Genomic DNA, 15672 nt, shown 5'->3' on the forward strand with positions numbered 1-15672 from the left:
TTCTTGACAGACTTTACATGGGTCTGCTGTTTCTGTGTCTTGTGAAGAAGCAGGATGTCCATCTAGATAGCACCCAGACCCAAGGCATTATGTGTTTAATAGTAAAGTTAAATGAAACAATCAATGATACTGTCCATCTCCATTCCACTCCTCCCATATACTTAACAGAACCTCAAGCTGCTGGGAATACTTATTTATTTGGTCTATTAACAAGATCTGCACAAAAAAAAAAAAACCAACAACAACTTCTAAACACAAGATAAGAAAACTCAAACATTAACATTCTTCTTCAATTGTGTGTAAGCTCTGCAATATGGAAAATATACAAACTTCAAACAGCTGCAAAAATAGTGTCTTTGGGAGAAAATAGAGTTCTACATCGATACAAGAAAAATAGGCATTTTTCTAATCCAGCCCAGCCCTGGGACCGGTGGAGGGTTTGGAGCTACCACTGTCACCTGAAGGAACACTCGCTCTCCCTCTTCCTCCACCACACACCGGGGAGCTGGGCTGCTGCTTAAGACAATCTTTAGTCAGGGTGAGGGTGAGATGAAATGCCACTTGGGAAAACATTTGGTTCCCCGCACTGCCAGCAGCTGAATTGGTCAAGTGTTATGGCCCTTTAGGGCCGCTTTGGTCAGTCTCCAAGAGGAGGGAGGCATGAGGATGGGTACTTATCTTCTGATCTGCTCTTCTGTGTCTCTAGAGGTGGAGTAGGAAGAAAGCTGTGACATCCCCTCCCCCTCAGTCACAGCCAGCCTGCTCCATGCCAGCAAGAGCCTACTCTAATTCAACTGGACTCACACCCTGGGGTGGGGGACTCAGGACCTAGGTGAGTTTCCATCAAATGAGGGAAGTGGCAGGTACACAGGTGTTGAGTTTTGAGTTGCCCAGCTGCTAATGGAGAAAGCAAGTCCCCTCACATTCAGAGAGGCTCATATCCATCAGAAAGAGGACTCAGGGCTTTGACACAATAAACGAAAGTGCTCGAAGGTCGAGAGGGAAAGGACTTCCCATCCCTCAACTCAGGGAGCTAAAGAAAGGCCTGCCACCAAGGCACTGGTCTCCGTAGCAAAGTATGTGCATGTGTGGAGGGGGTCCCCTCAGACTACCAAGGAGCTCTGGAAAAGTACAGACTCTTCTGATGGCGGGTTGTGCTGCCATGGCTCGAATGGCAGTGGGGAGGCCTTGGAAGCCTCTGGATCCTTCCGAAGTGGTGCCCTGGGGCTGGCAGGAGGAAGAGGAGATCCTGGATTTGAGGGGCAGTTGCGGAAGATGAAACCCATGCTGGGGAAGAGGGGCTTCATCAAACTGACAGGGCAGAAGGCTGAGCCGGTTGGATTGAAATGGACTTTGTTCTTGTCAGGACAGGAAGTCAGAAAGGCCAGATCAGGACCTGGGGACCTGCAGAATGAAGAAACAAAAAGGTACACAGAGAAACAGCCAGTGAGGAAGGGTGAGACATGTCACTACGGCAGGGGAGTTGGATCTCTCTGCTCAAACAGATGGCAACTGGACCAAAAAATAAAGGCTATAGTCTTTAGGTCCCTCCGTTCTTACCATTTTTGTGTTGCACTGGGGATAGTACTGCACATAGCACTTCACAGGTATTTTGCTCATTTTAGGCAAGGACGCTCCACTGAGCTATAATCTATAGCCTATCCACTCTTAGTATGGCTAAACAAGAAGAAATACAAGATAGCTAGAAACAGGAGAGATAGCTACCCAACAATGTGATTCTAGAAGAGGAAATGAAGGGATTCTTTCATTTGAAAGATGTCATCAGAGAAATGTGTCAGGAGCAGACTATTTGCCAAAAATCAGAGCTCCAAGCACAAATGGCTTTCTTAAACCTGTAGTTGAAGGTGTGGCTCTCAGCTTTTGTCCTATTCACATTAGAGCTGGATAATTCCCAGCTGCAGGGGTGGATAGGAAAGTACTTTAGGATTACTGAACAGCATTTCTGGTCTCTACTCACTAGATGTGAGTAGTACCAGAATGCCCCAGGCTGTGACAACTATGTCTCTTGGGCTAGAGGTGTAGCTCAGTGGTGGAGCTTGCTTACCTACCATGTGTTTCCATCCCCAGTACCACACACACACACACACACAAAGGTGGAGGGTGGCTCTTGACATTGCTATTATCTGCTGGGGACAAAAAAAAAGTCTCCCACTGAAACCTACTAGCTTAACGAATCTAATTCTTGAACACGTTTGAAAGATGTGATTGTGAAATATTTTGCTGTAAGGAAAGACAGCAACAACCATCAGGATGGCAGTTAGACCGTCTCAGAAGACCTAGGTTCTAACCTATCATATAATCTTGGCCATATCTGTATAACCTTTACTGTGAGAGAAATGGTCTCTGCTCTTCTGAGTGTTAGGGGAAAATAGAAGGATGAAAAGCAGTTCAGCTAACAAATTCCTGAGTGAGGAATCCTGATGATAAACTAGAAGAGCATGTATGACTAGAGGGAAAGAAACCTGAGGAGTTGCTAGCTGTGAGGCTTCTGGTGAGAAGGCAAATGGGCGGAGATGGTAAACCTCTGTCACTAATGGTATTATTGAAGTCTAGGCACCGAAAAAGTACACTCAGAATACAGACTGACACATTGACTTTCGTTTTAATCCTAGCAACCTCATAGTTTAAAGGCCCAGGAAAAAGCGAGGTGTCAGGTACAGCATAAGAAGTGGTGACAAACAGTGGCAGGCTGGGGGGGAGGGGGGTGTGAGCAAAGGCCTGAGGGCACAGGCACTCTGCAAGGCATCCTCACAGACAAGGGTTTAAAAGAATCCATTCTGGCTGGCGCTGGTGGCTCATGCCTGTAATCCTAGCTATCAAGAGGCTGAAATCTGAGGATCAAGGTTCAAAGCCAGCCCAAGGCACAAAAGTCTGTAAAACTCTTATCTTCATTTAACCACCAGAAAACTGGAAGTGGTACTGTGGCTCAAAGTGGTAGAGCACTAGCCTTAAGCAAAAGAGCTTAGGGACAGCACAGCACCCACAACCGAAAGAAGAAAAAAAAAATCCTACTTTGTTGGGGGGTGGGAAATGGACAGGAGAAGGAATGTTCTTGGTGTGTGACAGACCAAGAGAACACAGAGCAATACTCAGAGAACACAAATGCAACTAGCAGGACCCTGAGTAGCTTGACCGCTTATCTGGGAAATCCAGGTGGTCTTAAGAAAGGGCAGCAGCAATGAGGAGGAAAATGTGGCAAAAGAATTGCTACATGCAAGAAACTTGCCAACAGGTAAAATGCAGAGACCCTGGGAACTGCAGAGTTTCAAACCCAGATTATGTTAACAAATAATCGATGACTTGGTGGTCCTACATGTGGACTACTTTGTGCGTGTGTGTGTGTGTGTGTGTGTGTGTGTGTGTGTGTGTGTGTGTGTGTGTGTGTGTGTGTGTGTGGTCGTGGGGTGTGAACTCTGGGCCTGTGTGCTGTCCTTCAGCTCTTCAGCTCACGGCTAGCGCTCTACCAGTTGAACCACAGTGCCACTTCCGGCTTTTTCTGCTTATGTGATGCTGAGGAATCAAACCCAGGGTCTCATGCATGCAAGGCAAGCACTCTACCACTGAGACACCTACCCAGCCCACATGTGGACTACTTTACAACCACTTCTGGCATCAAGAGTCTGAGAAAGAATCAGGACAAGCAACAACCTAATTTTAGCCAGCATTTACAACGTGGACTGAGAGAAAGCACAAAGAGTCCAGTCTGCTTGAGCTACAAGAGCTGGTCTCTTCCCTGCATAGCACTCCAGAGATCCAGGGGCTTGAAGCATACCAGGCAGCAAGGATAGTACTAGTAAAGTCCTGCAGGCAGTGGTTTTCTCCAGAACTCCTACCTCCATGGTTTGTCCGCTCCCTCATTTAAGATATACGTGGTGCTCTTAATACCCCAAACAATCCCACACCATGACTAAACTTCCTGACTGCCATCAAAACCACAACTTCCAGTGTGAATCTGCCCAGTCCAATACGGAGCTGCAGGAGAAAATAAAAGAGTTCTTGGGTCTGCTGAGGGAGACGGTGTGGGCCTGGAAAGGTCCCTCTCAGCCTTTTGTTAAGGGGAGGGAAACTGGAAAGAGATCAAGCAGAATGGCTTCTGAACTACCCAATCAGGTTTGGGAATATTCCTTAGTCCCTACTTGTAAGGACTAGAAATTTCTGTCTAGGAGTTCACAACACTTTATACTCTTCTCCCTCCCTCCCCTACCCCTCTGTGTCTGTCTCTCTGTCTCTATCTCTCTCTCACTTCCTTATTATGGTCTAGCAAATCCTCATACCTTCCCCCAGGGATAGGAGTAAAAAATAGCAGAAACAAAGGTTAGGTTTCAGATATCTTTCTTTTCCAGCTCCTGCTGCACTGGTGGCTGCCATGTGGGCAGAGAACAGGTTTCTATGGAGATAATGATAAGCAAAGATTTAAGTGCTCAGAGGAGGTAATGTCAACAAGTTTGATCATGGAAAAAACAGTAATACTCATAATCTGATGTTGACAACCCCTCTAAGACAGGAGAGACATCACAACTGGAGGAGGGCCTGTCAGGTGGGATGACATGGGGCTGGCCCTCCGTCCCTCCCACGCCTCCACCTGATGTACTCACGCGGCCTCTTCAAACACACGCACTCTCTCACAGCCTTCTGGGGGCTCCCGCTTGAAGACGTAGCTGTGATTGGGCCGAGGGGAGGCAGCAAAGGCAAGGACTGGAGACGGGCTGCCATCTTCAAGGAAGGCTGGGTGACCCAGAGAGGAAGCTGTAGACAGAGCAAGGCTGAGTCCAGTGAGAAGGAAGGAAAGGCCTCTTTTTTTTCTCAGTTCAGGCCTGGGTGTAAAGGGGCAAAGTGGCTCTGCTAATCTGGTTGGTTTCTTTTATATTCTACCTTTAAAAATCCTACTTACTAGACAAGGGCTAGTGGCTTACACCTGTAATCCTAGCTACTCAGGAGGCTGAGATCTGAGGATTACAGTTCAAAGCCAGCCTGGGCAGAAAAGTCCATGAGACGCTTATATCCAGGAAACTGCTTAGAAAAAGCTGGAAGTGGCACTGTGGCTCAAGTGGTAGAGCACTAGCCTTGAGGACAAACAGGCTCTGGAACAGTGCCCAGACTGTGAGTTCAAGCCCCAGAACTAGCAAAAAAAAAAAAGGCAAATAAACAGAAACATTCCAAGGGGCTTATGTGCTGATGGTTCACGTCTATAATTCTAGTTACTCAAATAGCTGAGATCTGAGGATTGTGGTTTGAAGCCAGCCCAGGCAGGAAAGTAGATGAGACTCCTATTTCCAATTGATCACCAGAAAACTGGAAGTGGAACTGTGACACAAAGTGATAGAGTGCTAGCCTTAAGCAGAAAAGCTCAGGAACAGCGCCCAGGCCCTGAGTTCAAGTCCCATGACTGACATAAAAGGGGAGGGAAAAAAGCCAAAGGCTAGGATTTTATAGCTTAGTGGTAAGAATATTTGCTAAACATGTATGAAGCCCCAGGTTCCTTTCAAAGCCCTCTCCCTCCAGGAAAAAAAAAAAAAAAAAAACTAAACAAAACCAAAACCAAACAAAAATACATTGATGGGAAAAGGCCTTATACCAATTCTACATTCCAGGAGACAGATGGAGATTGGACCTCCAGACCTCAAGACTTATAGGAACCCTTCCTACCATCCTTCCTTCTGAAACTGCAATGCTCTGCCTGCCAGAATACCCCAGCTGCCTTCTGGCCACAGTCTGGAAAGCCTAGCCCTCCTTGTGGAGAATGCTCCTCCTGTACCAACTCCAAGAAGCAACCTTGACTCAACCCCACTCAGAGGATAAAATTTCTCTCACTTTCCATACCATGAATGAACTTTCCTAAGTTTCAAATATTGACTTTATCTTTATGTGTATTTACATCACATTTATTCCTCCTTACACTATGCTCTATTTACTTATGTGTAGTGTTAGATCATGCCCTTTACCAACCTACCATGTAGACTTGCTGGGAACCTCACATCAGACAGTGTGGACAACAGGGATCCCTGTATTAACCTGTCTGTGAAGAGCTGGGGTGCAGGAGGAAGTAGATTTGGAGTCAGTTCAAGTGTCAGCCTGGGTCCATCTGAGGGATGCTGGGCAAGAGATACCTTCTCCTACTTTATATCATTTATAACTGCCTTGAAGCCCCTTGCTAGGAAATGAGTAGCGGGGACACCTGAACAGAGATGTCCTGGCTTTCCATGTTAGTCATAAGACCAGGATGGGAGGACTGCTTTTCTGGATTCTACTGAAGATTAAGTAAAAGTATAGGTGCAGAGACTTTATAAGCCACAAATCAGAATGTGCTGAAAAGCACCATTATTATTTTTGGCACAGAGGACAGAGTGTAGATGACTCATAGATAGTCTAGTTGGCTCAGAAGTCATAATGCTGGACCTGAGGCTGCTTGGAAGGAAAAGAGAGTGAAGCACCTCCTGTAGCTTGAAGCCAGCCCCCTGCTACTTCAGCTCCTCGGCTTACCTTTGTCACTGGGGAAGGATGTCAGCTCCTCAAGACTAGCCTGCCCAGAAGGCTGGGGGGATGCCAGGGCTGTGGAGGGAGAACTGGCAAGGTTGCCTGGCTCCAGGAGGAGGAGAGGATGATCGCAGCTGTCCCTCTGCAGAGGAGCTGGTGCCCGGTGCCCATCAGGGACTTCAAGAATCTGATGGGGAAGGAGGGGAGACAATCAGTCTAGGCCTTCTCAGGCCTGCGGCACTGCAGTTAACCCCAAAGTACTCCCTGTGCCCTTCCTGTCAGCCTGTATTCATATTACACAATGACAACAGTACACCGTTTCCCTAAGACATTTCCCTTTCTGACCTTGTTCACTCTAGGAGACACACACCTGTTCCTCCCACGGCACTTTATTCTTTTCCTTCATAGCAGGAATAATCATTTGTTTATATGTGGGGTGTGACCAATGTGTCACCTCACCAGGCTATGAGCCTCACAATGTCAAGGACTCTTGTGTGCTGCACTCTAGAATAAAATGCTGAGTGATAAATGCAGTGGGACATAGTAGAGGCAAGGCGCCAGGACACAGTACATTCTGTGAGCCACTGCAGGACAAGCAGCAGATAGTTGCCATGGATTAAATACCTGCCGCTCTCCTTTTTTAAACACTCCACACTTGGACTCCCTAGCTCATGCATGTTTGAGTATATATGAAATTCTGCATGTATCCAATTTAAAACTCAACCAGAGGTAAATCATACATGAAGCATATGCCCATTAGAATTATATTAATACTGGATCCAGGTGCAGTGGTTCATGACCGTACCCCTAGCTACTTGATAAAGGTAGATAAAGGAGTGTGGTTTGAGGTCAGCTGGGGCAAAAAGCTAGTGAGATGCTCACAAGCTGTGCACGGTGGTGCATACTTGTACTCCTAATTCCGCAAGAAGCAGAGTAGGAGAATAGTCTAAGGCTGGTCCTATCTGAAAAGTGAGAGACTCTACCTGAAAAGTCACTGAAGTAAAAAAGGCTGGGCACACGTCTTAGGAGTAGAGCACCTGCTCTAGCAAGCACAAGGCTGAGTTCAAGTTCTGGACACACACACACACACACACACACACACACACACACACACACACACACACACACACACACACACACACACACACACACACACACACACACACACACACACACACACACACACACACACACACACACACACACACAGGCTCATGCCTGAAATCCTAGCTACTCAAGAGGCTGAGATCTGAAGATTAAGGTTTGAAGTCAGCCTGGGCAGGAAAGTCCATGATACTCTAATCTCCCACTAACCAGAAAAAAAGCCAGAAGTGGAGCTGTGGCTCAAGTGGTAGAGCACTAGCCTTGAGCATAAAAGCTAAGGAACAGCACTTAGGTTCTGAGTTCAAGCCCTAGTAGCAGCATACACACAAAAAATACTGCTCAACTGGCATTCCTGAATTGTACTGTGTCAGTATGAAAATGTGCCTGAGACTGCAGAAAAAGTAGCATTTAATTCCGCCCTGGAGGGGGCAGGGAGAAGGCTCCCATGGCAACTGTGCATGAAGGAGAAATATGTGTCACCAGGTAGAGATGGCATGAGCCCATTGGTGTACTCTGGACATGGCCACACTCACTCTCAGAAGCTCCTCTTCACCCTGCTCCTTCACAAACACCTCCTCCAGCTCTTGGTTGAGTCCTTCTAGGCTCTTGTGCAGACAGGGGCTAAGTCGCAAGACAGGGGATCCTGAGGAGAAGCTAGGAGAGGCCATCTGAGGAGAGGCAAATGCAAGAATTGCATGAAATCTAACACGTCCCATCCAGTTCTCAGTTCTGACCAGGGGATGATGGTCATGCCCACTCATGATTTAGTGACAGCTACAGATTGCAATAGGCCCATTCCAGTGGAGTTTTCTCTAGAAACCAGAGCTGTCAGAGGTCTAGAATGTGCTTTTACAGTCATTGCCTCACTTGCACAGGGATGGGGGTGGGGAAGAGGTATTCACAATAGCAAGAAGACCAGGCAAGTCCATTTTTGGACTAAAACCTCATGTGGCCACCCATTTGGCCACCAAAGCATACAATGGTAGGGCTCAGTTTTGCAAGAGCAGAGAGAATTCTGCTCAGCAGGAGGCCTGCACTGGAGGACAACAGAAAGGAGCCAGTGGATGGCAACACATACTCTCACCGATCCCCGCACAGCATGGTCCCCTTGGATGGGAGAACCCCGTTCCTTCTCCCTCCCACTGCGGCTCAGCTTCGTCCTCTGCAATTGTTGCTTCAATTTGGTGATCTGGCAGTGGAGAGACAGAGACAGAGGGGAGAGGAAATGAAGCGGAGAAGAAAAGCACAGGGTCTTTGCTCTCAAGTATGTCCCTCCCGCCCCCAACAGCCAGCAGAGACACATACAAAGAGTGGGAAGTTACTCTTCCATTTTGGAAGAGACCAGTAGTATTGAAACTTGTGAAGATCAGGTCCTCAGACAAGCTGGATAATTAGACTCTTTGATTTTTCTTGAAGTACCACATATTCCTGAAATGGATCTGTCTCCATCTAAGTAAAAATACACAATGCTGGAACCATTTTGTCTGTCACAGATTACAAAGAAGTGGAATGCTATTCTGCTAAGAGCAAAAGAAGTTAGTGGTTGTGAATGTCAAAAGTAGCTCATTCCTTAAAGGACATTCTTGATTATCCCAAAGGCCTGAGACCAGGAAAGATGGAAATATATTCTCCCATTTTACAATAGACCATACCATGAAAAGACAAGCTCTCTAGAGGAATACCACATTTTGTCTTGACCCTGTAACAATTAGAAAATATCATTAACATTTTCAAATATTATCACTGTCCCATCTGTAATTCTGGACTTTCCTGCCATCCACTGGCAAATACTCAGGGATGCAGAATTACATAAATGGGAGCAAAAATGGAATTCAGAAATCAGATCCGCTGCCCATAGCTGCAAACTTTGGGATAACAGCCAAGGAGAAAATACTTTTAGAATTGTCACTGTGGCTCAACTATACCTTGACTTTGTATCTTTAGTATGAATAACTTGCTTGTTTATCCTGATTCTGAAAATGTTAAATATTTATAAATTTCATGTTATCCTTAAACTTGCAATGCATTCACTTCATGTTTTCTCACTGTTCTCAGAAACTTCCTTTCCTGCAGGCATTGAGGATAAGTACTAGCAAGCAGACCCTGTCTAAGAGGTACCTTGTAACATGTGAACAAGTGATAGTTTGAGAACCTTTGGAATTTCATCCTATTTTTTTTCTTTTTTTTCTACTCAACCTCAATATCTTGACCCATTCTGAGGCAGCCGGAGGACCAAAGACAAAGCATTAAGGAACACAAACTAACTTTTGTCTTCTATTAAAAATAATGTTAGAAGGCTGAGAATGTGGCTTAGTGGTAGAGTGCTTGCCTAGCACGCATGAAACCCTGGGTTCGATTCCTCAGTACCACATACACAGAAAAAGCCAGAAATGGTGCTGTGACTCAAGTGGTAGAGTGCTAGCCTTGAGCCAAAGAGACTCCAGGACAGTGCTCAGGCCCTGAGTTCAAGACCCAGAACTGGCAATAAATAAATAAATAAATAATGCTGGGGCGGGGTGCCAGGGGTTCACACCTATAATCGTAGCTACTCAGGAGGCTGAGAATGCAGTTCAAAGCCAGCCCAGGCAGTCATACCTGAGACTCTTATCTTCAATAAACAGTCAGAAGTGGTGCTGTAGCTGAAGTGGCAAAGCACTAGCCTTGAGTAAAAGAAGCTTAGGGATAGTGCCCAGGCCCTGAGTTCAAACCCCAGGACCAGAAAAAAAAAAAAAAAAGAAGTAGTAAATGAGGTTGGGGACTCTTGAGTCCCAGGAAATTATTTCCTATCTTGCTTTAGTTTTTGAACCCCTTATCCAAATCCAACCTTAAAGTGAGAATGACACAGGAAGGCATCAGAGCTATAGGCTCAGCCCTTCACTAGCAGGAGGCTTTGGGCTCCTAAACCAAGGTTATTAGGAGGCTAGGAGTCAGTGCTGCTCAGGACAAGGCTGGGTGGAGGCAAAGGAGGTGAGAAATAGGGTTGCCCTCTGGGGCAGAGGTACTGCATGGTGCCAGGGGACAGAAAAGAGAGGCAAGAGGGTAAGTTACCTCTTTTCGGTGGTCTGTGCTACCCCAGGATGCTGAGCGCTTGTGGGTGGAGGAGCTGATCTGCTCACATTCCGGCTCTTGCCAGGACAGGGGTGTCTGCAGGGGAAACAGTAAGAGGGAAAGAGAGAGCAGCTTTGCAATAGGTCAGGGAAGCGGACATGCTTTCCTGTGTCAAGGCTGTGGCCTGTGAAGTTGTCTTGCACCTGCTCATCAACTAGCTGTACACGCCCAGCCTGCAGAATGCCTTCTAGGCAGAACCACCCCAGCCTACATCCTCCAGGAAGCCTTTCTGATGGCCTAATAGTGCTGCCCTCCTCTTTTATCTTTTATGGCTTTCATACAGGTTTTATAGCTCCCCAGGGGTGGACCAGGTACTGTCTCTCCTCCATCAACCAGCTGCAAAAGAGCATGACATAGGGAACTCTACATCTTTCTCATACTCCATGTGTGCAGCACAGCTAGGTGCCTGGAAGTCTAAGCACGGTGCCTCAAGCTTTATCTTTTCCTACATACAGTATGAATGTGAGAGCCTCAAAGTCCTCCTGAATGAGCAGGGAAGAGACATTTTTGGAAAGGAGGGAGCCAGAATTCTGTCCTCTGTTCTGAGTTCTGACCCTCTGGCTTATCTTTACCATTCTACATCCTCATCCTCCTTTTTCTCCTCCTACTAACTCTCCCTCCTTCTCCTCCTCGGCCTTCCCAGTCCTCCAAAAGAGCTTTTCATTCGCCACCTTTCCTCCTCTGCTGCATGAAAACAAGGGACCCCAAGTCAGGGGTAGAGGGCTCACTTTCTGAGCCACACCACCACCAAGGGAGGAAGTTATTGGCTCTAAGCATGAAGTCAAAGAGGTCCATATCCCTCCTTACAATCAAATCCTACTTCATTCCAAGAGAGGCCCAAGGCCTGTTCCTCTTTTATGTTCTGTGCACATGCTGCCAAAGACATGAGGGCCTGGGAACCATCTCCTCCAAGAGATCTGCTGACCTCCCCTGAGAGCTGCTGCACACAGAAGGGGGGCATCAAGAAAACACAACTACTCACCACCCAACAGCTGCTGAGAGGAGCTTGTGGGGTATCTAAGCCAGTTGTGAGAGCAGGCTGTGTGCAACAGCTGTGTGGAGAGGAGCCACTGTAGGCTGAGCCTCTGGCTCTTCCTGCCCCCAGCTGTCCATGACCAGGACCTTTAGAGCCTAACTGTACAACACAGCCAGTGAGGGATGATGGTCTCAACTTCTGTGTCCTGATGCTGGCATCACTAGGGAGCACATCCTGAGATGCAACCCCCTACATTAGAAAAGGGCCGCCAGCATGTTCTGCAGCCCAGAGTCCTCAGAGGACACTGGCTCTCAGTCTCTAGAAACCAAGCAGCTGGTGTTCTTTCAAAGGCTGGTCTTTCTAAAGCAAACATCAGAGTCTCAGAAGAGGCTGCTGCCTTTTATGCTGAAAGGGAGCATGCCCATCTCTCCTTCCAGTCACTAGGACCAGGCCACCACATACCTGGTTATCTTCCCTTCCCAAGACACTAAAGCCAAATCCATAGATTACCATTTCTACCAGCAAAGCTCTGAGGGTCACAGAGCCTGTTATCCTGGAAGGGTGGCAAAACCATGATGCTATTTCCCTTCATCCAGGAAGATGCTGTGCTTATCAGTGAGCAGTGAGATGGGGAAGAAACAGCTAGCTGAGGCTGTCATTGGCTATTGATAAACATCTCTTCAAACTCTTCAACTTCTTTCTTTCAGTATATGTGAGGGGGTGGAAGGAGACCTGTTGGCTGGCATGGGAGTTCAGAAAAGATATGAAAACCAGAGCTGTTGGAAAATCTCCTCTAGCAATCCATTTTACTCCACCTTTCTCTGCTCAGTAACATTTTCCAACTATGGAGCATTCTGACTCGATGTTCTCTAAAGTCATTATTTGTTTGATATTTTTCTTTTCTTTTTCTGTGTGCTGGCACTAGTGCCTGAATTCAGGGCTTCACACTCTAGCTGGGAGTTTTTAACTCCTAGCTAGGGCTCTACCAGTCAAGCCTCCAGTTCTGGTTTTTTGTTTTTGTTTAATTTTTGCTGGTTAATCAGAGATAAGAGTTGGTTGCCTGCCTGAGCTGACTTTGAACCTTGATCCTAAGATCTCAACCTCCTCAGTAGCAAAGATTACAGGCATGATCCACCAACACCCAACAATCACTGTTTTGTCTCAACACTCACCCCTACCTATAGGTATTACTATATTACTATCTCTTCCTTTACCTCAGATTCTTTGTCTTGCCCAAGCAAATTCATTTCCTTTTCTGCCTTCACCCTTGACCTCCAAGCCTGGGGTGAGGGTTTGGAGTCATCTAAGATGCTATGCTCTGTATCTATTCCCAGCCATGTCAACGGGGAAGAGTGTCTTAAGTTGGCTGCCTTGTGTTGGGTGTTCCTCTGTTCCATCTCTTCCACCCGATAGGCTCAGGGTGTGTAGAGCATTCATGCACTCAGTGAGTATCTACTGAATGTATGATGTGTGCACCAAGTATAATTCCAGGAGGTGGGAATACAACAGTGCACAGACAACAAAAATCCTTGACTGCTGAGGTTTGTTCTAAACAGTGATAAGGGCAAAATCTAAAACACAACCCATCGAAGGAGAAAGGGATAGTGGGAATGCAATCTGAAATGCCAGGAAGTTCTCATTGGATAAAACTAGGAAGGAGGTGAGGGAGTAAGCCAGATGGACTTGTGAGGTAGGAGCCACATGGTTAGGAAACAAAGAGCAACTAGAAAGACCCTGCAGCAAGTCCTGTGTGTCTGAGAATCATGAAGCTGCCAGGGTGACAGAAGTAGAGGGAAGCTGGAGAATAGTGGGAGAGGTAGGTAGGTGGGAAAGGTTGAAAATAGTAGTGTCACAATGGTTGGAATTTTTGTGCCAGACCTAGGACTTGAACTCAGGGCCAGGGTACTGTCCCTGAGATTTTTCTTTTGCTCAAGACTAGTGTTCTATCACTTGAGATACAGCTCTACTTCCACCTTTTTGGCAGGAGATAAGAGTCTCATACTTTCCTGCCTGGCTGGCTTCAAACCACAATCCTCAGTTCTTAGCCTGCTAAGGATTACAGGCACGAGGCACCAGCACCCAGCGTGGGTGATTTTTAATTTCTCTTTTATGCTTTTCAGGATTTTGCAGTCTCTAGTGCTTTAAATCCCCATAAGCAATAATATTAGTTCTTCTAATTGTAAAACAATATATGTCCACTGTAAAATATCAACCAAAACAAAAGCAGGGGGCAAAAGAAAATGTAATTGACATAAAAAATCAGGGAGCAGTTTTGTTTTCTTCAGTCAGGCCTTCAATTATATTCTGTTAAATCCTCCTAAGTAACTGGGGTAAAAAAGGAAAAAAAAATATGAATAAAGGACGCACCCCTCCCCAAAATATTGGAAGCCTATAAATGTTACCTTATATGGCAAAGTTTTTGCAAATGTGAATCAAGATCTTCAGAAAGGAGGATTACTCTGGGATTATCTGGTTGGGTCCTGAATGCTATTATATGTGTGCTTATGATCGAGGGACAGGCAGAGGGAAGAGGATAAAGCAGTGTGACCACAGATGAACAGACTGCATTGATGTGGCCACAAGATACCAGCAGCCACTGGAATCTGGAAGAGGCAAGGAGCAGGCTCTCACAAGAGCAACTGAGCTGGGTGTGGTGGTGCATACTATAACCCCAATACTTGGGAGGCAGAGAGAAAGAGAGAAAGTCCAACCCGGACTACATAGGAAGAGACTACCTCAAAAAATAAAATAAAGAGATGCCTGAGACAACACAGTTCTGCCAGTATCTTGTTCTTGGCCCATGGAAACTGAATTTGGACTTCTGATTTATAGAACCTTGAAGGGAAAAAACTTCTGTTGTTTCAAACTGGATACCAAGGTAAACTGGTAAACCGGTTGTTTTAAAGCCTCAGGAATACAACAGAGCAGGTTAGCCTGAATTTGAAGTTGTTTATATGCTGGCAGTGAGTATTGTTAAAGCAACATGTGTATAAATGTGGGCTTTAGCTCCTCCAAACTGTACTGGGTGTGTCAAGAATGTCCCCCTTGAGCTAGTGACTCATGTCTATTATTCTAACCACTCAGGAGGCTGAGATCGAGAGGATTACAGTTCAAAGCCAATCCAGGCAGAAACATCTGTGAGATTCTGTCTCCAAAATAACCAGCAAAAAGCAAAGTTGGAGGCATGACAACCTAAGTGGTAAGACCAGCCAAGCAAGGAAGCTGATGAGTATGAGGCTCCGAGTTCAAAACCTAGTACCACCAAAAAAAAAAGAAAAGAAAAAAGAATAAAGATTTCCTTCCTTCATTTTTAGTAGTCGTTGTTGGACATGTACTTTTCTTTTTTTCTTGGTTGGTCATGGGGCTTGAACTCTGGCTGCTGTCCCTGAGCTCTTTTGCTCAGGGCTAGTGCTCTATTACTTTGAGCCACAATGCCACTTCTACTTTTCTGGTGGTTAATTGGAGAAAAGTCTTATGTACTTTCCTGCCAGGGTTGGCTTCAAACCACAATCCTCAGATCTCAGCTTCCTGAGTAGCTAGGATTACAGGCATAAGCCATCAGTGCCCAGCTGTGACCCTCCTTTTCTGGGTCTCACAACAGAGATCTGAATCAAGGTCTCCTTGGGGTACAGTAAAGTCACAAGTAAGGAAGATCTCGCATCCAGGCAGTCACCCTGGCAGTCAAGCCAGGCTTCATGGTATCACTGTAAGTGGTTATTCTAGATAATCAAGCAGAGGACACTTGTGTTCAGAAGACCAAAAGCTCAGTTTGCTAAAGGACTTTCACTGGAACAGACTTATTTCACACCCTGGCCAGAAGGAACAGCTGAGGAAAGAGCAGCACTGCTTACTAACCATGAGTGGCAGCAGCCAGCTGTGGAGCTGATGCTCTCACATTGTGCCAAAGTGGACATGGTTATACCAAGAAAGCCTTGACGAGAACAGAGGTCCAAGAGGAACATATGGAAGGATAACTGGGACTGGAGGAG

General features: G+C 46.2%; 1 protein-coding gene across 3 annotated transcripts in view; it reads right to left on the reverse strand.

Annotated features, from left to right (window-relative positions):
- Positions 1 to 178: 178 nt before the first annotated feature.
- Positions 179 to 15672, reverse strand: part of Fam117a (family with sequence similarity 117 member A) — a 52595-nt gene continuing 37101 nt past the window's right edge. For 2 of the 3 annotated variants that reach the window (XM_042673928.1, XM_042673930.1), the window contains exons 3-8: positions 10648 to 10743; positions 8678 to 8788; positions 8133 to 8267; positions 6502 to 6682; positions 4617 to 4767; positions 179 to 1404 (exon numbers count right to left, since the gene is read on the reverse strand). In XM_042673928.1, the coding sequence (XP_042529862.1) occupies positions 1104 to 1404; positions 4617 to 4767; positions 6502 to 6682; positions 8133 to 8267; positions 8678 to 8788; positions 10648 to 10743 (975 nt within the window). In that variant the 3' untranslated portion in view covers positions 179 to 1103. The remainder of the gene's footprint in view (positions 1405 to 4616; positions 4768 to 6501; positions 6683 to 8132; positions 8268 to 8677; positions 8789 to 10647; positions 10744 to 15672) is intronic. The other variant, XM_042673929.1, reaches the window with a different exon arrangement.

Source organism: Dipodomys spectabilis, unplaced genomic scaffold, assembly GCF_019054845.1.
Source record: "Dipodomys spectabilis isolate Male_0828 unplaced genomic scaffold, ASM1905484v1 ptg000018l, whole genome shotgun sequence".
NCBI lineage: Eukaryota > Metazoa > Chordata > Mammalia > Rodentia > Heteromyidae > Dipodomys > Dipodomys spectabilis.